Raw genomic sequence first — 27,499 nt, forward strand, 5'->3', positions numbered from 1 at the left:
TATTACCTTTGGTGGGATAGTTAAGTATCTCGATATTTATCCAATATAAATGAAAGAATAGTTAAAAGTGAGTGTCCTAGTCACAAAAAAATTTCTGATTTAGTAATTATCGAAGAGTTACGGGTTTAAACAAACAGCTCTTAATTATCTGTTAAAAAGTCACGATAGAGCCTGCCTTAGAAGTTTCAAATATTTGTTCGTCAGAATCCTAGCTAGGATGATCCAAAATCTCTTCAACCGATTTTGTTGATCTGGCAGGGATGGAAGATTTTGAGTTGTATTGTAGTAATTTACATATGCTTATTAACATAATCAAAAGCATTTTTTTTTGGGTCATAATTTTATTTGTTATTTTTTTCGACAGCTAACATTTATATGTTTAGAATCTTAGATAAGTATAAATATAAATTTGTTACCCGGCCTCACATGTTTACCCTATGCCATAATGAGATTAAAAAAAACAAAAAAATATTATTATTGCCATTTTTTCCCCAAATTAAAATTTTAGAAAGAGTTTTGAGTTGTTTCTCGAAATAATTTGACCCACACACACACACTTGGATGGAATGCATCAACATCAGCACCAAAACAAATTTAAACCAAAAAAGTATAAATTTGGACCGCAACTTTTAATTGTACGTGCTAAAAGAGTTGTGTGTTTAATTTGAACTTACAACTATATATCATTTCTAAGAGAAATAAGACAAATTAATGATTCAATTACATATATAATATACAAAGAAATAAAACTAAGTACGATAAATCAGATATTGATTTATTTGTCTGATTTTTGTCCCAAGTCAAGAATCTTGAAATATCTTTTAATTATCTATATTACTTTTTCTTTTAAACATGACACACGTAAAAGTAAAACCTATGCAATTCAAAATATTGTATATTATTTTATCGATTTATCCATATTAAAAATAAAATAAAATGACTACATTCAATGTATGAAGCACCTCAAAGTAATTAAAACTGCGAATTAATCAATTTTTTTTAATTTTATAAATGCCACTTATCCTTTGTATCTTGCAGATGTATTTCTAGGAAAAATTTTTCCACACCAAAAATGTTTTTAAAATATTTAACAAATATTGGAACCTAATTCATTCAATCTCTTTAAACTCGAAAATCCAAATGAACTAATTGTAATATATAATTTCACGCAAGTCAAGCGTGAGATCCTACCATATGGTAATACTCAAATCATTCATCCAATGGTTCACATGTCAACACACATGCATAATTAATATTATATGGTTGACATGACAAATCATGAGTTGTTATATCTCCTATTAGAATAATACTCTTACATTGTGTTTGGAATCACGGAATTGCATTGGATTTGGTGGGATTTGGAATTGAAAATACCGTTTTAGTGTTTCATTTAACTAACTGAAATCCTTATAAAATTGGTCAGATTTCATGGAATTTCACGGGATTTGGGTTTATAAAAATAATAAAAATATTTTAATAATAAATATATATACGTTGGTTATAAATTTTAAGTTTGCTTCAAATTTTTTTTACAAAATATCATTTATATAAAATTTATACCATCAAATTCCAAAATATATTTAAATTTTTTTTCAAACAACAAAATAGAATTTAAATTCCAATTCCAAATCCTATTTTTTAGGTATCCAAACACACTGATAAGATAGGTTGAAGTAAACTCGAGATCATAATCGTAATTTTATATGCAAGTGTACGTATGACGTGTACGCCAGCTGCTATATAAACAATCTCTCTAACGCAACAATGCAAGTCATGAGCACATAACAAGAAATTAAACAAACACACAAAAAAAAAAGAAAAAGAAAAGAAGAAGATGAAGATTTTCATCTCCATCACATCTTCAACCCTCTTCCTCGCATTCCTCATCACCATCCACGCGGCGAAATCGCAGAACTTAATCCAGTCGACGTGCAAAACCTCCTCCAAAACCGACCCAAACATCAACTACAACTTCTGCACAACTTCCCTGCAGGCCGCCCCCGCCAGCCAGTGCGCCGCCCTGCATGGCCTCGGCATGATCTCCATCCGGCTCGTCCGGTACAACGTCACCGACGCCCGCTGCAACATCAAGCAGCTGCTGAAGAACAAGAAATGGGATCCTTACGTGAGGCAGTGCTTGAATGATTGCTTCGATCTTTACTCGGACGCCATTCCCACCGTGAAAATGGCCATGAAATACTACAACAGCAAGCGTTTCGACGACGCCAACATCCAGATAAGTTCGATCATGGAGGCGGCCACCACCTGCGAGGAAGGGTTTGGGGACAAGGAAGGCGTGCTTTCGCCGCTGACCAAGAGGAACAACGATACGTTTCAGCTTTCTGCGGTGGCGCTTTCGGTTATGCGTATCATTCAGGCGGCCGGTTCTTCGGGTTGATCGCCAAAGGGTGATGTTTTGTTGGAAGATGCAGGATTTATTATCATAATTAATAATCATTTTTCAGTAAATATTTTGTATCAAAAATTAAGTTGTTTTTGTTCTTAATTGGTTTTTTTTTTTTTAAAAAAAAATATAATATAATGGTGTTAATTTATTTGTGTAATAACTGAAAATTCAAGTTTGCAACTGTGCAAGTGTAATATTGATTTCATATGTTATCATTTCGACTTGGAAATTAAGGTTTAAAAAAAATAGTTCTTAAAAGTTATAAAATTAAGTGTTTTTATATGTGTATATAGAATATATTGAAGACTTTGGAATAGCTAGAGAAATATTCCTCTCTCGAATGAGAAATGAAAATTATATATATAAAAAATAGACTGCCATTTGTTGGTGGGATATTTTTGGAATGATATTATTGTTATTATTATTATATTATTATTATTATACATGGCGATGCAATCAATGAAGCGGCGTTGGACATTAATCTGTAGCTAGTAACTTTTCTTCAGAAATAATTCAATGGAAGAGTGGCTTCTAATCTATCGGGTATAATACTATAATGTCAAATTAATCATGAACAATAATTTTTCTCTAGTTATCCGCAGTGTAAAATTAAATAATAATAATCATTTGGGAAGAAAGCAAAACTAGTATAATTTTTTTTTTTAAAAAAAATCAGTACATAAATTATTATATGAGGATTTTCTTGTTAAAACGAACAAGCAAATTTTTCGGTTTGCAAATTTATAGTAGAATTTTCAACACGGCCTATCTTTTCGGAAGGTTCAATTCAAAATCATATTTGGATATAAAAATATTGAAGTTAGAATATCCTTTGTTTAACTATAGTTTTTAAAGTATTTTCAAATAAAGAACATAAAAATATGTTTGTATATCTGTTCAATTTTTTTTCCTCTACTTTTAAAGAGCTATTAAATAACATGTAATATTTTATCTCGCTCTCGTTTTTATATTATTAGTTTTAAATGTTTTTATAAACTAAAAACTTTATATCTATACAACATAGGATTTTTTTTATATAATTTTTTTAAAAAACAGAATACATGATAGGGGATTTGTAAAAAAGTCACTTTTTCCTAATTCGATGTTTGTATTTTGAGAAATTTGCAAAAACAATAGGGGAAAAAAAACACGCCATCTTCGTATGGGGATTGACCGAATTCTCTTGTTTCGGCCTCTGATAGGCTGTTTTACACGGGACAGATTGTTTGATTTATATTGTGGGCTTTTAAGGAATGGACAAGAGGGTGGCCTATGTGCTTTACTATGGTAGTTTGGAGTTCATGGAATGGCAACAATAGATTTAGGATTTAAAGTTCGCTTTTTAAATTATTTTTTAAGTAAAATTTGTAATAATTTTATGTTTAAATTAATAGATAAAAAATATTTTTTTTATTTAAGTTATTAGAAAAGCATTTGAAAAGTTAAAAATATAATAAGCTTTTAGAAAATGACTTATTTTAACTAATTAAGTACTTTTAAAAGCACTTTAAATTTATCCAAACACATATAAAATAATAAAAGCACTTGTTTTTTTTTATCAACTTTTAAATCCAAACACACTCTTAATTGAAGATCGGAAGGGAAAAAGGTGATAGAAGAGAGAATTAAAGGGGATAAAAGGAGATTCGAAATATAAGTGTAAGAAATGCATAAATCTCATATATATGTCACTAAGAGCATATACAATGGGCGAGATGGCTCATGCGATCAAGTGGGCTTCCTATCCCATTTCAATTCTCGCCTCTTGGAAGAGGCGAGAAAGTTGTATGAGGATTGGTCCTCGTGCAATGATGTAGACGCAGGACCTTGCACGGATTCTTTTCGTCCGCTGAATTGTCGGCCTACTTATTTTTTATTTTTTAAAAAAACTAAAAATTTAAACGGTCATATTTAATCTGGCATTTCTAATATTTAAAAATAATTTTAAAAATGCAATTTTTTTAAAGAATGTAAATTAATGGTGATGAATAATGTGGATGAATAATTAATTATGTATGTTTTATTTATGTGTGTAATTTAAAATTATGTATAAGCTTTTAAATTTTAAATATGTGTAATTTTATTTTATTTTTTTCAATTGTATGCAACTTATTTTGTATTTAAATATCCATATATTTAATAAAATAAAAAGAAATATTTTAACGTAAAAAATTTAATATTTCAACATCATTTCAACGACATTATCTTACTATCGCAAACCATTAGATGGAATTATCATCGCTTACTTCAGCATGCAATGAAGTTACCAACTTCATCACACCAATATCCTCACACCATTGAACATATTCTAAGTACATATTTCTTTCGATTTTTTGGAGAAACCATTTAGTTATATATTAAATCTATCAAATATCAATACATAGAAAGAAAGAAAAAATAAAATTTCCGGGGAGACCGCAATTACGTTGTTCCTATATTAATGTGCCCTTTATTTATATATATTTTTTTAGTTTGAAGAAAAAATTATTATAATGGAATCTCAAATGTATTAAGGCTTTGAGGCCATGTAACTGCAAACAATCGGTACAAGTAGGGGTGTAATCAAGCCGAGTCGAGCTCGAGTAGTCGAGCTCATTCGAGCTTAATCAAGTAGTAAATTTTGTACTCGAGCTTAATTATATGTTCGAGCTACTCGAGTTCGAGCTTTGATCGAACTACTCACGAGCTACTAACGAGTAGCTCGGCTCGTTTGCACCGCAAGGAAAAAGAATGTATTTTGCTCAAAACAAAATAGGATTAAAGTAATGTCTTTATTAGCTCCCTAAAGCGCAAGCGCGTATGCTAAAGCCCACTCGTTTCGAAAAACCCAAACGCGCAAAGAGTCGACTCCTTCAAATTTATACATACCGGATCCAATTCCGCGGCCAATCTCCAATCATTTTCCGTCGAGATCGTGATTCTTCCGCCGATCCTATTTCGGAAATATCATGGCTCCGGTTTCTGCTTTAGCAAAGTACAAGTTAGTATTCCTGGGAGATCAATCTGTTGGAAAAACGAGCATCATTACTCGGTTCATGTACGATAAATTCGATAATACTTATCAGGTGAGGCGTCGATTTTTTTTTGAAATTTTTTTACTTGTTTTAGAACAGCTAGAGCTTTGAAGATCTGATTCAATTTGTATCTGCAATCAGATTATCTTTTCATCAGTTTTAATTATAATGCCATTATCGCTCTATGTTCTTATGTTTTTGGCATTGACTCAGATGATTTTGTGGCGCCTTGGTTTGACATTTTCAATTTATGTTTACATTTTTCTAGTGTTTGATTTATTTATTGGTTATAGTGAATATATTATTTCACTAGTCGCTGAGGCGCTGTCAAATTTTGTAAAATCTAGCTGATTTGGCTTTTGTAGATACTATGAGTTTGTTGTTTGTTTTCTTATACTTAGATTCAAATGCTTTTTGGATATAGGCAAAGACAAGATTTTAAATTCCAAATAACTAGATCTAAAACGTTGGAGCTAGCACTTCGTAATTTATTGAGCGTAGGCAGGCGGACAGGGAAAAATAACCTTGTTTAGTCTTGAGAGGTTGATGGCCATGGCAACCTTCTTTCAATGGATTTCACTCATTCATCTTTAGCCAACACATACATGTTTAATTTTAGTCTTAAATTTTAATGTAAAATATAAGCACAATGGCTATGGTAGCTATTGCTCCAGTCTTCCATTTTATATTATTGATTCTTAATGAGAGCGCTAATGTTGAAATATAATTCTGGGATGAGAGGACAAACCGGAACTAATAATTTAGGTACGGGAACAGGGAACTTTTCTTTTTTTCCTTTTAAGGTTTGAGAACCTTTCAACTTTTACACCTTCACAATTTGTTTAGAAGCCAAATAAGTGTTGTGACAGACTTGTTGAATTCTTGAACAATTGGGATCAAAGTGCTTACTAGTTACTATTTTTTATGAGGAAATGTTTCTGAATGCGTTCATATAAATTCTATTTCATTGACTCCATTGAGATGTTCTGATTTCAAAAAGGAAGAATAAAACTTTGACAAAATTTCACGATTGATTATTTCTTGAGAAGTATGATTTGATAGTTGAATTACAACCAATGATTAGAAATGTTACATCGATCACTGTTAAATTTATCAATCTTGTGATGATTCTCTGAATGCCAATTCGGAGGATCCGATATCTATATTTTTTTGGTGCAACAACTGTTTTCTGCTCGAGTTGTTATCTAATTTTCATTAGTGGTCCCATAAACCCCCTGTTTAAAATCATTAAAAAATAAAAAAGAAAAATGTAAATAAAAACTCACATCTATATTCCTTTTTGCTCCTGTCTAGGCTACTATAGGTATTGATTTTCTATCGAAGACTATGTATCTCGAAGATCGAACTGTACGCTTGCAACTGTGGTAAGATGTTATTCTTTACCGGTTTCTTAACAAGATCGCAGATTAGAAATTGGGTCTGTGCTACTTAGGAGCTAGAAAAATAATTCATCATTACATTTGCTACTGGATTTAAATCTTCAAAGTTCAGATTAATATACATGTTATTTATTTTATCTGGATGGTTAATCGTGTTGTTGCCTGGCTTATTTAGGGATACTGCCGGACAAGAAAGATTTAGGAGCCTCATTCCTAGCTATATAAGGGACTCCTCTGTTGCAGTTATAGTATTCGATGTTGCAAGTATGGTGTTCTATTCCCTTATTGTAATGATGGCTCTTCTAATACCACCAATTTTTGCATGTGATGTATGCATATATATTATTTTTGTAATATACCATATAATATTATAATTCTAAGTATAGTTAATTTTCATGTAAATGCAATTATTTTAAAATAGTTTTTTCCCCATCAAAGGTTATGTTGAGCTTTTAATTTTTATATTATTATATTATTATTTCCCACAGAAAAAAAGGATGTATAGGAAGGGGTATTTGCGGAAAAAATTGGTATATAGTGGAGACCATTGTTCCTGTATGGTCCTTCATATAACAATATCGCATAGATTTTAAGAAATTGTTATATGCGTGTATTTTAAGAAATTGTTATATGTGTGTGGTAGATGTGTTTTTTTTTTTTTCTTTTGTATGTCCAACAGTTCGTTGTGATCCTTTTCTCTCTCCTAATTTGTCATGTGTTATATAGCTCAAGTTTTCTGATGATGAATTGATGTTATGATTATTTGCCATCTATTAGGCAGACAGTCCTTCCTTAACACTTCAAAATGGATTGAAGAGGTTCGCACTGAGAGAGGAAGTGATGTTATTATTGTGGTGGTAGGCAACAAAACTGACCTGGTGGATAAAAGGTAAAGACATGTCTGCAATTTTCTCTCCTGTACATATTGTTTTTCCTTATATATTATTATTATTATTATTATTATTATTATTATTATTATTATCATTATTATTATTATATAGATTTATCCATTCAAATCATCATGCCTATTTTTATTTTATTACTTTTGATAAAGTGTTATTTTTGGAATAACAGTTTTATTGTTTCACACTAGAAAGGGTCAAAGAGATGTTGATGTAATTACCTGTGGTAGTGTAGTGTAGTGTAGTGTATGTGTTGAAATTTAAACTCCATTAGAAAATCAATTTGCGCTAAATGTATGTTAAGTACTACTTTTCTTTGAGGGTTGTGGGACATCTTCATTTCATCTAATTCAAACTATCTCATAAAATTTCACTTTTTTTCAATCTGTCTTAGGTGTATTTTATTTTACCATAAATCAATTCTATAGCTTCCTCTTAGGCTCTTACCTCTCTGACCCTCTGTTTAACGGTTGATTCATTCATTTTCTTAATAATTTTATATAGCATTTTGATCCTTAAGATATCATGACAAACTTTGTAATTCTTCGTGTTCTGGACTTGATCATGGAGGGCTGGAAACTTTGATATGGTGTTCAGTCTTGGGCATCAAAATCATTTTTTTAGGTGACTTGTGGTCTTAATAATACTGAAGCCTGCTTATATAACGGTGCAGAGCAAGTAATATTGGTACTAAGAAAATTTGTTATTCGTGCTTCGGTTGAGTTTTTGGTTATAACTGAAAGATTGATATGCATGTGGCACATGTCAAACAAAGTGTAGTGAAGTCATCCATTCTCTTTTGTGTTCTTTATTGTATTCCACGACCTTAAGCGCTTCTCAAAATAAGCTAGAAGTAAAGAACTAAGAACCATCTGAAATTTTGGATGTTTTATCCCTCGACTACCATTTACAAACAAGAGTCCGTCATTTGAGGGTGGGTTTGGGCAGAGATCCAGTCCAGTGGAAGGGGGTTTAGTGACTAGAAAACCAATTGAGTATGGGCTGTTATCATGATTATAGCTCAATCATTGCGCTAAATTTACTATTAGCGTTGACTGGTTGAGTACCTTCAAGATTTTACCTTCCTTACAATGCGACTGTAAGCAAGTGAAGGAACCAGTCGACTGGAAGGCGGTTTAGTGACCGGAAAACCAGTTGAATATGGGGCTGTGATCGTGGTTATAGCTCATGACATTGTGGTTAGTGTTGCTATTGGGAATGACTGACGAGTACCTTAAATAGTTTACAATTCTTAAAATGCAACCATAAACAGGTGGCCATTAGCCACCCGCAATAGCACACCACCCTCTAATGCGCGTCGCACCCAAAGCTGTCAACTGTTTGTTCAGACAATTTTTCAAACCCCTTGAATGCACTAGAAAACCCGTCAATACCAAATCTTGAAATCATGTACCTACTCAAACAAACACAGGCCAAAAGCTTGTTAATATTATTCAAGAAGGAAAACATTGCGAAGTGAGCTTCAGTTATCCAATTAGTCTTGTGGTGTTTCACTTTGCATGATTTAGTAAATCCCTGGAGGATTGTGGCATGAATTGGGGGTGAAAAGAGTGAGAGGAAGTTAAGAGTAGTGAATGTGGTGTGAAAAGTGAGGAATAATTGGAAGATTGCGAGAGAGTGCAGAGGTGAATGCAAGAAGAAAACAAACCCTATAAAAATATATTTGATACTGTCAGGCGCCCTGTCTCTTCCCGGACAATTCTAGTGTGTTTTGAAATTTTTTAAAGTTTATAAGTCAAACAGCATGCCACACACAACATTTACATTGTATTATGATCTATCAAAATTAGCACAATTTTCACTCTGTCAATATTCATTGACAAATGGAAAATATGCGATTAAATTCCTTGTACGGGACTGCAGTTGGAATAGGTCTTGTTAAGATAATCACTCCGGCCTGACTATATTTTACGCTTCTTGTGGCAATACTTAGATAAGTTTACATTGATTTTTTTTTATGTGGGTTCAACATCACTACCATCTGTCATTTAATCCCCGGAACAATGTAACTTCAGCATGTTATTCGACATCCTGCTCTAATATATACATTGCATGATACCTATTTCCAGGCAAGTTTCTATAGAGGAAGGAGAAGCCAAAGCTCGTGACCTGAATGTCATGTTTATTGAAACTAGCGCAAAAGCTGGCTTCAACATAAAGGTGAAAATAAAACCCATTTTTCTTCTTATAAATAACTTCAAACGCCCTTCGATATTTACGTCTTTTTGCTATATCAGGCACTGTTCAGGAAGATTGCTGCAGCCTTGCCTGGGATGGAAACTCTATCATCCACTAAGCAAGAAGACATGGTCGATGTCAACCTCAAGTCTAGCAATGCGAATGCGTCTCTATCTCAACAACAGTCCGGAGGATGTGCCTGTTGATATCACGAACTGAATTTCTACGTACACTGTCATTTTTTATTTGTTCGTTGATTAATATGTAAAGTTCTTTCTGTATTGAATTTTGTCGTGATTGTATGGATATTTCAATTCATGGGATTCAGTAAAGCCGCCGTTAAGCGTTATTCCTTTTAATTCATGTGTACTGTATGTTATGAGAACCTAAGTTGTACAATGAAGCAAAAATCTGTCGACTTTATTAAAACTTGTAAAATGTAAGGTGATTACTTGTGATTGCTAACACCTCCGTGAGACCGCGTCGTTAAAGTTTGTAGCAGAACTGATCGAGTAGCGTAGTATGAAAATAATCTATTCTAATTGCTGTTGAAAATTAGATTTTGAATATTACTGATCTCTTCTTTAACCAAGATTTAAATTCGCTGGTAAAAATGTATTTGATAAAATGTGTGACTTTATTCCGATATACATGATTTGATGAGATTCATGTGCTTATTCATGTAGGTTAAAATCTGAACTTCCGCTCGTATTTTTTGTAATATATATAAATTGTTGTGTGTTTGCAACACGGAGATGTGTCCGAAGTCGGAATGTTTGCAACCCGACGAGGTGGACATGAATAGTCCAGCTGAAAATTTATATATATATATATATATATATATATATATATATATATATATATATATATTATCATGTTTTTTTAACCGTCCATGTGGCAGGAAACAAATCGTATTAATTAAAAAAATACATAGTCTATAAATTATATATAATATTTTTGTAATGTATCACACACAAAACGCGTATGCGTTTTTGTTAATCTATTCTATATTATAAAAGATGAGTATGTTAGAGTAACTATCTTTAGGACACCAAAATAATATATTACAAAATTACCCCTTTTTACCCAATATTTCAATAAAAACTTCCCACTAACTCCATATTTATTTTTAAAAAAAACTTCTCTTTTACACACACAAAATGTGTGCATTTTTACTAGTATAAATAAAAGTCGAGTTAATTTGTCTCATAGATGCATGAAATAACGGAGACCTACTATTTGTTAAATATATGCATGTATACAATAGATAAGTCCCCGACCCACTCTGAGACTGAGGCCGACACACTTTGTGTTGATGTTTGAAATTTTGTAGTGGTCACTAGCGATGGCCGGCAATCGAAAGGCACCGAAATTAACCGCCTAAATCATTTCAGAATGAGTCGAGTCTTAATTGGTAATTATTACGCTCCACTAACCAGCCATTTAATCTTATACCACTAGAAATGCCATGTTATCTTTAGGGTAATACTTTACAAATAAATTTAACGATTGATATGTGATTGATATTTAATAATAGACGAAAGTTCATCGAAAAATTAATGAACATCACATATATAGATAAGTACTCGTTATTAAATGAACTCGGGTAACATCTCATCGCCCCTTAGAACATCTACATTGGTACATTATTTGATGTTATTAATACCAATTAATATTAATACCGATCAGATTAATTGACATGTCACCACGGAATTCATTCCAATTAAGTATTAACACATTATTTCTCATTTTTTGAAAAAATAAGTAGATGGTAAGACTCATTAATAATGAGTATTGAAATTAAATGAATGTGAGTGTGTGTTAATAATTAAAAATTTTAATATAATTAATATGTGGCATGTTGACCCCATGGTTTTTGAAGATGTGAAAGGTGGATTAACGTGGATTAACATCCACCAATGCGGATGCCCTTATTGTGAAGACCTGTTATCCAAATCATTATTTATTAACTTGCAGTGATAAATAATCAATAATATTTTGTTCCCATTTATAATATGCGTTTTGTATTGGTTTGTCATTTTTATTATTTTGGGTTAAAACTTGACCCGATTGATTTATTTTTCACACTCGTGTGCTATAAAATTCAATAAATAATGAATGATTATTCTCAATAAATTTAAAAGTTTCGCCTAAAAAAAACATTCAAACTAATTATCTCTAATTAATCCCAAATAAAATATAATTAACACAGGCTTTACACTTATCCCCCAACATCAAGATTAATCGTCACCACGGGCATGCTGGGAGGGTGGTACTTGGTAGTAACAATCATCTGGAAAAATCCGGAGTTTAAATGTTTTATTATATTTTTAATAAAAAAATGATATAAGGAGAATTTTAAAATTTATGAAAATACAACTTTATTTTTCACACATATATATGAAAACATGTTAATCAAGACAGTGTTTGAGAGAACTTCTAAAAACACTTATCAATTTTTTCTACACAGCTAGCACACTACCTAATTTAGTATATAAATAAAAAATTAACTAGCTAAGCGTACAAAAACATTAGTCGGATGATTTGGACGTAAAAATAAAAATCTAAATAATGAGCAAGTACTGTGTAGTCTAATGTTATATAGGAACATAAATTCTAAAATACTTAACAGACGCACATGCATGCCCAATATTTGTGATTTTACAACATTCGTAGATATTATATTTTACCTTATGAAATGCCATCTTGAATTAAATAGAGTGAATTATTTGTGGTAACATGCATGGAATTAATGATCAAGAGAATAATATTGACATTCTATGTCCCAAATCTGCGCCAAATTAAAAATGTTCCGAGCTCTACGTACCCACCAGATAATATATCGTTGCAATTAAACTATACTATTTTGAAGAACATTCCAATTTTCTGAAAGCTTGGACTTTGGTAGTTGAGATATTAGCTAGCTAGCTAGAGATTTTTTTTTTGTTTTTAATTCTTTTTAACTCGAACAATTTACATTTCTGAAATGTGATCGAAATATGAATTTTGGAATTTATTTGTGTCCCAAAAAGCCAAAACACCACCGACATTGAAATTTTAAATCGAGATGCACAAAATGAAACTATAGCTTTGGACCTTAATAAATTATATTAATGCCATAAAAGTAATAATAAATGGAGTAGAGATTCTCGCATTTGAGCCAAAAATGGCATATCGTACATTCAAAATTTTAAATATCCACGCCCTTACTAATTTCAAATGGAGGATCCATTTTTTTTTTTAATTGTTTCTGGTAGAAACTCTATGGCTTCAATATTTCATAAACAACATGAATATATCTTTCCATTTGATTGGAATGTTTGACTTCGTAAATTTTAAATTATTGTATTTTGCGCCAGAACCATAATCTTAAAATCAATCAATAAATAAACAAATATAATTAGGTAAAGCCATGATTAATCCATTATTAGTGGCAATATCATTTTATAGTTAATTAAGTTTGACGAAATTTAAAATATATTAAGAGAATGAGAATGCTACCATATATGCACAATTGCACGTGCCGGAAAGAGTGCTCCGCCGCGCCCAATGTCGGTAGTACATATATAATGTTATTTTAGGGTTGATAGATTTTATATTTATAATAATAAATATATATAAGGATTGACGTTTATATTTGATTTGACAAATTTTATGTTTTTTTGTTTATTAAAGTAGGTATGCTCTCCTTCTTTTCTTCTTTCCCCGAGAAAAATATATAGAAGATATGGTTATAAACGAGTTTTGAATTCGATATCTAGTCTTAAATTTGAGATATTGATATTTACAATGCATTGATCATACATTTTGTTCAACGAACATATAGATAAAATTTAAAAAATTAAAAAAAAGTTCGGAGTGAGATTAATTCCCCGTTATTGTTTTTAAATTAAGCCTATTATATGTATGTAGACATATATTCTAATTATTATCCGTATATTGATTCCAATCAGTTCGTATACAAAATCTGGGTACATATACGTTATACTATAAATCAAATCATAAATTAATAACCTTAACTTTAAAGCGATCATTTGCGAAGATTGTACATTAATTCTATAGAAGTGCTTCTTGGTAGGGAATATCGCGTTTGTAGATTTTTTTTAAAAATTTTTTATATTGGATGATTACAATTTTTTAGAAAATCAAACAAATCTCACAATAATTTGTCATTAAATAAATTTTAAAATCAATTATTAGATGAAAAGGTTGACCTTGTAAATAGTTTATTAATTATAATAATTTATTGTGTAAAATGTTGTAACTTTTGGCCCTAGGGTCTCTATGTTTGAATTGAACCAATCAACTTAAAAGAGAATTTAAAGGAAGAAAGTGTATTATATTTATATGAATGAATAAAACAATACTATATATGATGGTAACCATTAGTTATTGAGAGATGTCCATTCATGCGTAACGAAGTTGGGGAAAAAACTATATATACTTTTGAAAGTTTAAAAATCGTAATTATAGACGAATAAATTATAGCTTACCTTGTCGCTAAAAACGAATTTGAAGTAGTTGCTTATCCCTAATGAGTAGTCGCTTATCCCCTTAAATATGAGTTGTTGCTTATCCCTAATGATGATTTGATTAGGTATAAAATTAGTGAGATCATGTCGGGTTGCCTTATCTACGAGTATTATAAAATAAAATAGATGTTCCTGAGTGCCGAGGAGTGTTTAAGTTGATGGAATAGGTAAAATACACTTGGTAAGTGATTCGCAAGTTACTGCATTAATGCGAAGGTTTATCCAATATATATCGAAAGATAGCGGCTGCGTGTTCCCACGTCAATAAAAAAACAAAAGAGACAAATAAAAATTGTTTTGGTATTTTAAGTGATTTTCTATTTTTATCACTTAAATTACAAGTGAAAATTAACTTATTTTTATATGATAAAATCAAAATTCTTCAGCCGAACCATAAAAAAATTGTCCATTTTTCCATTAAAACTTTTTTTTTACGGTCAAATTATTTTCTATAATAATATATTATAACGTGTACACGTATTGTGTGTAATCACTACTAATTATTTCCAATGAATTTATACTCTGTAGATGTAGATATAAGGATATTTATCATGTTTATTTGAATTTTGACCATTTATTCCTTCACTTGCATTTCCCAGATAGATCATATAAATGGCGGGTCAAATACGATAAAACGAAGAACAAAATAATAAAGAATATGAAAGCATTAAAGTCTGGTTAAAACAGTTGAGAAATTGAACCCTAGCTTGACTCCATGCGATGTTTATATTAAATAATTAATGAATTAGGTCACAAATATGAAATAACGAAGGAGTCAATTTAGGTGCAGAAATTTTAATTTGAAAATATATTTGTTTAGCAATACTTCATAAATATTTTTAAAAATAGAACAGTTTTATGTTTGAACACCAAATGCTTCGTAAAATTCAGCAAAATTATCATCAATAAATAATTTTTTAAAGTAATAATTGTTGCATTTTTTTTTTTTGTCGATGGAACCTAGATTGGAGGGGCTTACTCGTCATTTCTCCGGCCTCGATTAAACAAATACATAGAAAAAGATATATGAATACCAAAAATTGAAAAGCAACAAATTGCCAAATCTTTTGGGGTCGAAAGATTTTAACAACAATCATGGGATGAAGGCAAAAGCTTAAAGCCAATGGGAAATGGCATTATTAAACTTGAAATGAAAGAGACAATACAATTTAATATAAGGTTGGAGATGATGATAGTTGTGTTGCCTAACTAATACTTTACTAATATATATATATATATATATATATATATATATATATATATATACACACACACATATATAGATATAGATAATCCTTACTAGCTCGATGATGGAAATGTAATGATTTGGTTATTCGATTATTTGAAAATTTTGAATCAGATAATTAATCATCACCTAGACTTATCATCGAAAAAATGTTATCGATCAATTATCTTTAACTGATTTAGTTGTTTATAACAACATATATATGACACAAAAGTATTAATTAAACATTGTGATTTGATTAATCACACGTTATATAACATTTGAGTTGTATCGTTGATTCTAGTTTTTTATACTAAGGTAGTGTTTGGGAGATCTTCTAGAAGCACTTATCCGCTTTTCATTAACAAAATTTGAAATTTTGTAAAATTTTGTTAACGACAAGTTGAGAAGTGCTTCCTAAAACCTCTCCCAAACACTACTTAAAACTTAAAACAACTTTATAATAAAAATTTCTTTGATTTTGACTCATTCCATTGATGAAAAATAGAGCTCCGGTGCAGTCATGCATGTTGAGAGGAATAATTAAATGGGGGAAGATTCATCAATTAAGATGATAAGTCTTTTTCAGTTACCCCTAACCATGGCCAAATTATTTTGCCCTTTCCAAGCTCGAATCCTTTCATGCCAACTATAAAGATTAATGCAAGAAAATGAAATATATCAAAGATAGGAGACGGGTTTGAAATCATGGAACCCACCCCCACTTGTAAACTTGCCCATTTGAAGTTAATTATTTTTACATGTTATCTTTTTTTATTTGTCCATATCGAAGGATTCATTCAATTTTGTTTTTAAAAAATGGAAAAAAAAAGTCAAATTAATTTATAATTTTGTAAAATCATACTAGTGCCACTCCTTTCCATTCTTCTTACCAATTAAAGTTTACTCACCGTGTCCAACCATGCAACTCTTTTTTTTTTTTTTTTTAAAAAAAAAACATTATTTATTTACTTTCAGATAAACTCTTTGATAATTTGATTAGCAATATTAATTATGTGTGTTGAGTAAACCTTCAAGTCGACATGTTAGTTTTCAAATACCGCATGACTCATTAGAGAAAGTGTACGTACGAAGAATTGAATATAATATCATTACTCAAATATTCACTAACTCCACCAATTCGAACAACATTTGAAACATATTGATAGTCAATCGTCCACTAAATTGATCTTACAAGAGGGAAATTAAGACTAATTGATGCTTAGACAAATTCAACTCTTCTTTTTCTTTCTTCATGTACTTGCATTTTTGCCTTTAATTCGAAGGTAGGAACAACAAATAAATACTATCAAATGTGTATCCTTTTTAGTCGTGTTGCTTATGGATCCTTGTATATGTAGATTTTGTACTTTCCTATGTTTTTTTCCCATTGACATTATTATGTTGCCGACTAGAGCTAAATCTAATTTTGAGGTTGTATTTAGCAAGAAAGTAATGAAATAAACCGTACATTTAATTTGAGAATCACCAATCACCATGTCCATGATCAAGCGCGAACCATTGTAAATTAAAGTATTTGATATTTTATACTTCTTCTGTCTCATATATATCGTCTTCTTTGAATTTTCACACAGATTAAAAAAACTATATTGAAAAAACAAATTTTATATAAACTTCCTATTTTATCAAAAATGATTGCACAATTTTCAAGGTGTAGTTAATATGGGTATATTAACAAAGAAGTGTAAAAAAACAATACTAAATATGGTATATGACTATATATTTGGGACAAATAAAAAAGAAAACATGTACAATATAATTGGGACGGAGGAAATATTAATTTTAACTTTTTAAATCATACAACAACGCAAACATAACATGTCTATCGTTTTAATTTCTAACATGAGTTATTAACCATAACACCGTGATTAAATTAGAGAACAGAATCCATGATGATTCAATTAGTTAGACTGAAATTATTGGTTTCAAATCTAGTTTGATTGTTAAGATAATTTTGATTAAGAGAAATTAAGTTTACTTCACGCAATCTCACAAAAAAGTTACGGCTGGATACATCCAATGAACCAAAAGATGTGCCCATTAATTAAGTATTCATTAGAGCTTTCTTCACCTTTTCCTTTACTTTATATATATATTATATATATTATTAGTTATAGTGGAAACTCATTCCCTGTAACTCAACTATACAAATAAATTAGTATTAATTATTAACTCTCACATTTTTTTTTACTACATTACACGTACAAAATGAATAAAGAGTTACACAAATCAAGATATTAATCAATACGCTAAATATAAATATGACTATTTTAGAAAAAAAAATAAATCATGCCATTTAAATGATCTCTCGGAAATTTTTTTAATATATATTGAAAAAGAATTATTAATAGGATAAATCCAGGTAAACACGACACCACAATAATTCCCACCAAAAAATCTCTCTTCGATTGCTCCAAAATAGTATATTTTCTTGGACGTGAATTTCCCACGAAATATACCATTCATCCAAATCGACCAATTTGGAAATAAATATTTTTTTTTATCAATCAGTATATATTTTAAAAAGCACATTTTTTAAAGCTGTTGGACTTTGAATATCTAATCAATTTAAAATAATAATTTCTGTATTTAATTAATAATCCAAACTTAAATATATATATATATATATATATATATATAAAAGAAATAAAATAAGGAATAGTGACAGTACGGTAGTTGGCCCCTGTCTCTTATTAAAAGTGAAAACTCAAAAAGCTAATTTCCTTTCTATTTATTCTTCTTCTTCTTCTTCTCTCTTTGGGGAAACCAAGCAAAAGAAGACAAAGCCCAAACCAAACTCTCTGCAATTCAGACATTCTCACTGTAATAGAATCAATATAGATTTTACACTCACGCACATAAATGAAGTGCAAGAAGCATCCGATTGACCCCAGTAGCGGCGTCGGTGTATGCGCCTCCTGTCTCCGGGAACGCCTCGTCGCTGTTGTTGCGGCCCAGGTTCAAGCTCAGAGAGAGCTACTTTCTCAACTGGGTCACCAAGGTTGCCGGAAATCGGATGCCCAACTCCCGCCATTTGTGTTCCCTCGATCGGTTTCTCCTTATGTTTCCCACCGGAAGTCCGATTCCGCGGCGACGTGGCGGATTCAAGGCCACCATCGACGATTCTATAGTACGCCCCAGGTGGGTCCTAATGGGTTTGCAGCGGTGGTGGCTGCCGTAGAGAAGGATAAGAAGAGTGGTAGCAAGGGGAGATTTTCTTCGGTTTTACAAGGGATTTTCAGATCGAAATCGGGTTTGGATACGGGCGTGTCGGTCGATTCTATCGCGGCTTCTCCTTCTTGGTTCTCAATGATTGTTCCCGGTCGCCGGAAAAAGCAGGTCCAGACGTTTTCTGTGGAAGAGTACTCGAGCAAAGCCGGCCGGATCTCCGACCGGGGAATGTCGCCATCGAACGTGGAGGAGGACGAGCATTGCCGCGACGGATCGAGCGGATACTCCTCGGAGTCTTCCCAGGGGTGGAAGCAGACGCCGAGGAGGACACCAGCTACGCGGCGCTGCACAGGGAGGACGGCGGCGCACAGCAGGAACGCGTCGGGTTTGGCATTTTGCCTAAGCCCATTGGTTCGGCCCAGCCCGAACCGGAAATGGAGCCAGAAGGTTGCTCCGCCGGATATGGCGATCGCCGGAGAGGTGAGAGCACCGCCGAAGCCACGCCTCTCCGCCGCGCCGTCGTTCTGCAAGAATCGTTCCCGGAAGCTCGCGGATTTCGGTAAGCAGAGCTACAATCCTCCTTATCCCATCCACTGATTCAGAGACCGTTGAAGTTTGACCCCACTCATTCTAAATTGCAGTTCGCCCCTTGTTGTTACTGTTATTATTATTATTCACCTCCATATAGTTTGCACACCTTGGCTTAACTAGAGTGACCCCACCTTATTAAAGCAAACAAAGTTTCTTTAATGCATAATTTTTAGTGCATTTTGGGTTGTATTACAACAAAACATTTCCCCCCCAAAATTTTTGTGGATGATGATAATTATGTATAGGTTTTACTTTTTATGATATCGTTTCCTTTTCAAATTTGTTGTAATTCTTGATGTTTAAATCTAACCATATTTCATCAAGCATTTCCCTTTTGTTTGTTGTGCGGTTGGTCAAGTTTATTTTTGCCTAAATATTTTAGCATTTTCGGCTAGGGTGGATTCATTTCTTCCATTAATTTTCATAATTATTCTCATGAAAGCAAATCATGTGGTTGTTATATTCCTTTTTACAAATTTGTTATAGTTGATACTTGATATCGAACTCGGGATCTTGTTTTAAAATTTAAGCTCTTGACGTCAAAAGACTGAGATTGTTATATTCACTTGCTAAATTTATGAATGATATATAATTTTAAAAAAATGTTATATGTACACACATTTTCAAATTACCTTTATAATAACAAAAAAAGGATTGTTATTTACACTCTAAAAAGTGCTAATAACACTTCACTTTATCTATTTAATTAATTATTAGTCAATATTACCCTTATCTTTACTTTCCTTATATTATAAAAATTGGATTTACCATAAAAAGTTCAATTCCAATTCTTTTGTACGCCAATAACTAAAAACTATAATATATTAAAAATTGGTTCACAAATTTTGTCTGATTTTTTTAAAAATTTATTACATTGTATTTTTATTTTTTTCTGGTTATTCTGATTTGGGTACTACCTGATTTTTTTAAAAATTTATTACATTGTATTTATATTTTTTAGTTAATTAAAAATATACTTAAACAAAAAATACAAAAAAAATTAATATATTAGCATCCTTGACTAAGATATATAACTAAAATGACAACAATTTATTTTAATTAAATTTATAATATTATATATCATTTTAAGTAAAATTTTAAAAATTAAATAAATCGGTACCCAAATGACCAGATCAGGCAGAAATTTCTACCCAATATATGTCCCAAAATATTTGCATCGAGTTCGAGTTCTAAGTGAACACGACAAACTACCCGAATTTTTCGAACAAAACATACGGCGACGGTGAAAAAAATTCCACCAACAATAATATAATTTTTATAAAATCAAATGTTATTTGAATTTCATTTATTTTATGTTGAAAATTTTTAAAATAAAGATATATTAATCAATAAATTTGATAAATAATATTAAGCTTAAAATTATTTTTATGCATCTTAAAAATTACGATAAAATTTTAAAATGTTAGAATTTGTTATTGACATACAAAATATAGTTTTAAGTTATTTAAGGTAAATAAAAATGCTATATTATATAAGAAAAACAATTAAAAAGGGCATTATTGTCTAGTAGATAATTAAATAGGTAATGTGAAATGTAATTAACACTTTTCGAAGTGTAAATAACACTCCTCTAACAAAAATATCTCAATAAAAATATATTTCCATTAATACATTTGAGATAATGTGTAGCCGTGTGTACTCATAATAACTCTATAATTAATAAACAAAATGGTATTGGCTAAAAGAAACACAGTATAATAATAAGACCATGTAAACACCCCATCTCCCAATATCAAAAAAAATAAAAAAATAAAAAATAAAGAGATGGTGCATGACTAACGTGGTAATGCCTCAAATTCGTTCGTGGGCTGGCCTACCAAACCTCAAAAATAAGCCACTAGCACATTTAATGATATTCAGCACTTTAGTTACAACTTCTACTAGCTTCTCCAATTTTCATTTCGTCCGGTTTCCACACTATATTTCAAATTACAAATTCTCAAATTTTATAGATAGCTTTTATACAAATTTAAGCTTCACACACACCGTTTTAAATTTAAGAAGTTGTACAATTTTTCCTCGATGAAATATAATACATATGGTGTTACATCTGACACCATACCAAAAAATTTAAATTAAAATTTAAAAACTTCATTCCATCCCGCTTTCTCCACCTTCTTCATAGATTATTTTACGTTACACCGGATTTTCCTCCAAAAATATGGATATTCAAACGGGTCGTCTCGGGTAAAGCTGGGAGTATGCAAACACTAATGGCTCTTACTCTTTAAGTTGAATGCTCACGTTGTTCTTTGCATCTGCTTTCTGAATTGGATGGCGTTTTGGCACTTGGCCGTAACCATGAGGCATGCACTATATAATTTACTGGTGTGATTAGGGTTGAGATACCGAACCAAAATACCAAATTTTCGAGATATTGTACCGAAATTTTTTCGATATATAGACAATTTTTTGGTATATCGAATTTTTTTACGGTATTAGTATTAATTTTTTTCATACCAAAATTTTGAAATTTTGATATCAGTATTAGTATGAATTTTTTTCATACCAATTTTTTTGATACGATATACCGAAAACCCACCCCTAGGTGTGATGCCTCATCATTTAGTTACTCATTTAATGAATTCAAATTATGTATTCCCTACTAAAATTTGACATTTTTAGAATGAAAAGGTGATTCATTTTTTAAAAATAAAAAATCGCGACATCTATCTTCCCGTTATTCTCTACAACAATTTGTTCGAAATTAGTCTTATTTTTTAAAATATCTAGTCTCTTTCGGTAAAAAGAAAAGAGATGAATAAATGAGATTGAAATTGATGGGATTGGGAGTCTTTGTATGTTGCACTCAATTGATTATTATCATTAAACTTTAATAAGTTAATAACTAGTTATCACTTGAGTTGAGAAATAATGATGTACGTACTTGTTACTTGTCGTGACATACTGACATTACACAATTATAAGGAAATAATGGTTGCACATAAACAGTTTGAGGTGTTGTCATAAGGTGTTGACAACACCTACAATAACACCTTGAGTAATTTGCAGCGGAATATAATTAAAGCGTAAATAAAATAAACAAACAATCAATTAAATAGACTCAATTGATTTAAGCAAGAGTATAAAATACTCTTGCAGCGCCTCAGGGCAAAACTTTACTAGAAAACTTTTAAAGAGTTTTACAAACCCTAAAACTAGTGATTATTGTAAAATTCAATTTCTCAAAACAAGTGAGAAATAAAGAATAAAAGAATTCCTAAAAATTCTATATGGAATAGAATAACTAAAACATAGTAAGGAGAAAAATCCTTGTCGCCAAAACTTGTGAACACCACACTTTTCAATCAATGATCTTCAAGTGTTTTTTTATGCTTCAAGGCAACACATGACCGGTACAAGCTTTTCCCAAAGATCTTCAGAATTCTCTCAAGTACGTATGTGAAGTTCTTTTAGTAAATCTCACAGTCTCTCTCTCTATATATCTTTTAGTCGATCTCTAATCTCATATATATGCAAAGAATCCCTTCTTCAATATGTTTCCTTGTAGGCGTAGGATTCCTTTTATTTGATCATATCAAATCTACATAAAATAAAGAAAGATAAATATTAGATATGATATGATAAATATTTAATCAGCTTATCAATATCTCAAATAGAAAATAAAACACTTAAATAAAGATTACTTCATGTCCAAGAAAGACAAAAGATATTTAATAAAATCTTTTCAAAATAGGATGATTTTAAGGAATAAAATATTCCTTTCAATTTTCCCCCTTTTGCCTTTCTGGACAAAACACATTTAATTCACTTAACAGATCAACTAAACTCCCCCTTAATCAAAACTTTCCCTGAATAGATTCTCCTCCTAAGTATGTGCAAAGGTGTTGTCGTGAGATGTTGACAACATCTAGCTATGACACCTTAAATCAGAAATCATAAGAGCAAGGAGAACAAACCAAAACAATTCAGAGTTAACACGCAAAAACAGTTTTGATTAGGATCAGAGCAAAAACAACGAATAAACAAATAAAAAAAAAACAAAACCAAGCAAAACAATTAGAATTGATTGCTCTCGGTTTCAGCTTCTTCTGCTTCACTTTCTTCTCCCCCTTTTTGTTCAGAAGGGTCAGCTCTGCTTAGTAGTGATTCATAGTGAGCATGCACCAATTGAGCTTGTATGAATGCAGGATCAACAACATGAGCAGTATGGGGGGGGGGGGGGGGTACAAAAACAGCAGTGGCATAGGAGGTGTTGGCAGCACCTGCCACAACACCTGCGGCATCAGCTGACTCAGACCAAAGAAGGTCTATCTTTCGATTTCCTTTGAGCAATGCAGGTGTGATCTTTAGCAACTCCCCAGGCTCAATAAGTACTTCATCATCATCCTTCTCAATTTCTTGAGATAGCAGCATAAAATAGATGAGTGATGGATAAGGCAGCTTCAGCGTATGTTGTGCACCATCTGCAAACGCCATGATTGTGTCAAACACCAGTCGACCATAGTTGAATGCAATTCCAGTACCAACAGCATACAAGACAGGAGCTTGATGCTTGGTAACCACACTGGAATTTCCGGATGGAGTCCAAGTCTTCACGACAGTTTTATGAAAGACACAGTAAAAGGAAGTGAGCTTGGCTGCCGATAATTTCTTAGGATGAGCGGGGTAAACAGTGACATGTCCACCTGTGATGACAGATGTCATCTCATCCATGGTAGGCAGAGCAGCATCATCAGAGGCAGGAGTTTGAAGAAATCCATTTATAATGGCTGGGCTGAAAGAGAAGATCTGCCACGCACATAAACTTTCCCGTACTTCATGTATCTTGGATCATTCACAGCTTCAGTGAGATTGCAGTAAAACTCACGCACCAGTTTTCTGCAATAAGGACCAACAGTAGTAACAATAGACATTATGTTCCTTACCTCGAAAAATCTCACCATATTCTGAGCTCCATAGCTCTCAACATCAATGGTATGCTCTTTCAGAAACTCTCGATTAGCATAATTCTCTCAGAAATCAGCAATCTCATTGGAGTAAAAAGCAGATGAATAGGACGAGTTTACTTGGTATTTTTCACCTAAGGTGTTGTCCAGGGTGTCGGCAACACCTTCCTCAGTACCTTCTTCTTCTTCTGCAGAGTACTCAGAATCGGACTCTTCTTCCAACTCTTTCTCAGCATCTGAATCTTCACTCGAATTAGAGCTGAAACTATCAGAGGGTTGAGGACGGTTGTCAGCAAATTCAGCGAGCATCTCCTCGTCTGGTTCATCTTCAGATTCTGGAACAGGAGCAGTAGCAGTGGATATAGGCTTCTTGCCTTTTGACTTCTTCATTTTAGCCATGAACTGGGCTATGGATATCTCTTCATCATCGGACGGAACAGGAGGAGCAGCAGATGAGGGTTCATCAACAGTAGGCACAGATGAGGGTGCATCTGTTTCAACAGCAGTAACAGCAACAGGTGGAGTTCCAGATTTAGTGGACTTACTCTCAGAGGAATCACTTGATGATTTGCTTTCAGCGGCAAAGGGAACCGGAATAGCTTTTCCAGACGGTTCCTGGGTACTTGAATTTCCCATTTTTTGGCGTACAAGCTTGAAATCTTCATCAGCGCTTTCATCTCCAGAGGTGAATTCAGTGTCCACCAGAGATGGTCTTGATGGTTGTCCTTTTCCACGGAATCGCTTGGAGGCGGTGTAATCTGGGTTATATCCAGCTTGTCTCTTGGAACGACAAGTTAAGGGTTTCGTGGGAAATACCTTATTCAGCACACTCATGTCTGGTAAATTCTCCACATCGATGGCATTGCCAGGCTCTCCTGGAGCGATGGAGTCCAAAGGCACAGGTTCCTTGGCAACAGGAACAATTGCTTGCTCAACCACGGGGTGTGGTGATGTAGGTGCTGTGACACCTTCCGCAGCATCTTCAGTGTATCCCATCTCAGAACGAATATCGTGTGAATCAAAACCTTTTTCTGCCATTAGAATATGAAAGAGTGAACATAGAAGAAATTTAGGGCAATGGAAAAACAGAGATTACGGAGAAAATAATACGAAGCAAGGAGATCATAAAGTTCTTTAAACCGATAAGAACACAAATATATAACACCCCAAATCTTTTCCTATTCTGACTCTGATTCTGAGTAGGCCCCAACGGTAACAAAATCCCCAACGGTAACTATGAGGAAAACGGTAACAAATCCGATTTAATTAGGCAATAAATCCCTTTGATTTCCTCCGATAATCTCGGACCAAATATTTCACCAAATCTTTCCAAATTTAACTCCTCATCAGAATATAACACCACTGAAACAAAATTCAATCACTTCAAATTCAAAAATTCAAAGGATAGGGCAAAAATCACAAATTTTGTTCGATCAGAATTTTTAACCTTTCGGCTTAGTATATTCACAAAAAAAATATGCATGACTTAATTATGTCTAAAACAAAGTGTGACATAAAAATAAAAATGCAAAAAAAAAAAAAAGCGCAAATAAGTGTTGACACATGAGGTGTTATCCACGATGTTGGCAACATCTCCCAGCAGCACTTCAGGATTCAGAAAAATTTTGATATTCAATTCATTATTTTTACAGAAGTGGTAGCCTGCACACTAAAGGAACGATCTTCTAATGGACCCTTTTAGGTAGCTTTTTTCATTTGCTTCTGATTATCAATCAAATTTGATGATTGACTTAATTCAATGCTTAATCATCTTTTGTTCTTTTGAAATTCTGATTTTGCAAAGTCACTTTTTATTTGGGACAAGATCATGGAATAGACGAACTTCCCTTCACTACTTTGTGACAAATAAAGAACTCTTCTTCGATTAAACCATATTAAGCAAAAAAAATTTGCACAGAATCCTGAGTGAAAACTAGTCAATGGTTACAAAGTATCAAACACTTCACAAAACAGAATGAATGCATGAATGCAATATGCCTAAGATCCTAAAAATGCACATGCATGAAAAGGTGTTGTCACAGGGTGTTGGCAACACTCCTGACAACATCTCAGTTCTGTCATTAATGCACACATACTGAGAGACTTTCTTAGACTGGAGAATCTCTCGAAATCCAAAGCTTTTGTGAATATATCAGCTAATTGGTTATTAGTTCCAACAAACTCAATTAAGATCATGTTTTTCTCGACCAAATCTCGAATGAAATGATGTCTAATGTCAATGTGTTTGGTTCGAGAGTGTTGTACTGGATTTTTGGATATGTCAATGACACTAGAATTATCACAGTACACAATAGGAGTATCACTCTTAACCCCATAATAATTTAGCATTTGATTCATCCAAAGGAGTTGTGAGCAACAACTACCAACCGCAACATATTCAGATTCGGCAGTAGACAATGAGACACAGTTTTGTTTATTACTATACCATGACACTAAGTTATTCCCCAAGTAAAAACATCCTCCCGAAGTACTCTTTCTCTCATCTAAATCCCCAGCCCAATTAGAATCACTAAATCCTACCAAATTTGAATTGGTTTCTTTAGTGTACCACAAACCCAAATTCAAAGTTCCAGCCACATATTTCAGTATACATTTTACGGCCTTCAAGTGAGTAATTTTTGGGTTAGACTGGTATCTAGCACACAGACAAATACTATACATGATATCAGCTATAGTAGCACTTAAATATAAAAGACTACCAATCATGCTTCTGTAGAGGGTGTTGTCAACACCTTCGGCAACATCCTCCCTAGACAGTTTTTCATTAGACCCCATAGGTGTGCGCATGTGTGTAGTGTTATAATTCAGAAACTTTTTTACAAGATTTTTTTGCATACTTTCTTTGACACAAAAATATACCATCATGCATTTGTTTCACTTGCAAGCCCAAGAAATATGTTAACTCACCAACCATGCTCATCTCAAATGTAGAAGACATGCACTTCACAAAATCATCAACAAGTTTATCATTTGAAGCACAGAAAATTATATCATCCACATAAATTTGGCAAATTAAGATATTACCTTGAGACTTTTGAACGAACAAAGTCTTATAAACTTCACCTCTTTTGAAACCAATATTGAG

At 32.3% G+C, this 27,499-nt stretch overlaps 3 protein-coding genes across 3 annotated transcripts; all 3 read left to right on the forward strand.

Annotated features, from left to right (window-relative positions):
- Nucleotides 1–1,785: 1,785 nt before the first annotated feature.
- Nucleotides 1,786–2,520, forward strand: LOC140884614 (putative invertase inhibitor). The gene has a single exon (XM_073291415.1). The coding sequence runs from the start codon at nt 1,835–1,837 to the stop codon at nt 2,396–2,398; it is 564 nt and encodes a 187-aa protein (XP_073147516.1). The 5' UTR covers nt 1,786–1,834; the 3' UTR covers nt 2,399–2,520.
- Nucleotides 2,521–5,227: 2,707 nt separating this feature from the next.
- On the forward strand, nt 5,228–10,281 carry LOC140881129 (ras-related protein RABH1b). The gene is made up of 6 exons (XM_073286185.1): nt 5,228–5,472; nt 6,736–6,806; nt 6,997–7,085; nt 7,599–7,710; nt 9,814–9,904; nt 9,982–10,281. The coding sequence occupies exons 1-6, from the start codon at nt 5,356–5,358 to the stop codon at nt 10,126–10,128; spliced, it is 627 nt and encodes a 208-aa protein (XP_073142286.1). The 5' UTR covers nt 5,228–5,355; the 3' UTR covers nt 10,129–10,281.
- An 8,160-nt stretch (nt 10,282–18,441) lies between these two features.
- Nucleotides 18,442–19,785, forward strand: LOC140884165 (uncharacterized). Its single transcript, XM_073290834.1, has one exon. The coding sequence runs from the start codon at nt 18,563–18,565 to the stop codon at nt 19,466–19,468; it is 906 nt and encodes a 301-aa protein (XP_073146935.1). The 5' UTR covers nt 18,442–18,562; the 3' UTR covers nt 19,469–19,785.
- Nucleotides 19,786–27,499: the final 7,714 nt, after the last annotated feature.

Source organism: Henckelia pumila, chromosome 2 (assembly GCF_033568475.1).
Source record: "Henckelia pumila isolate YLH828 chromosome 2, ASM3356847v2, whole genome shotgun sequence".
NCBI classification, from domain to species: Eukaryota; Viridiplantae; Streptophyta; class Magnoliopsida; order Lamiales; family Gesneriaceae; genus Henckelia; species Henckelia pumila.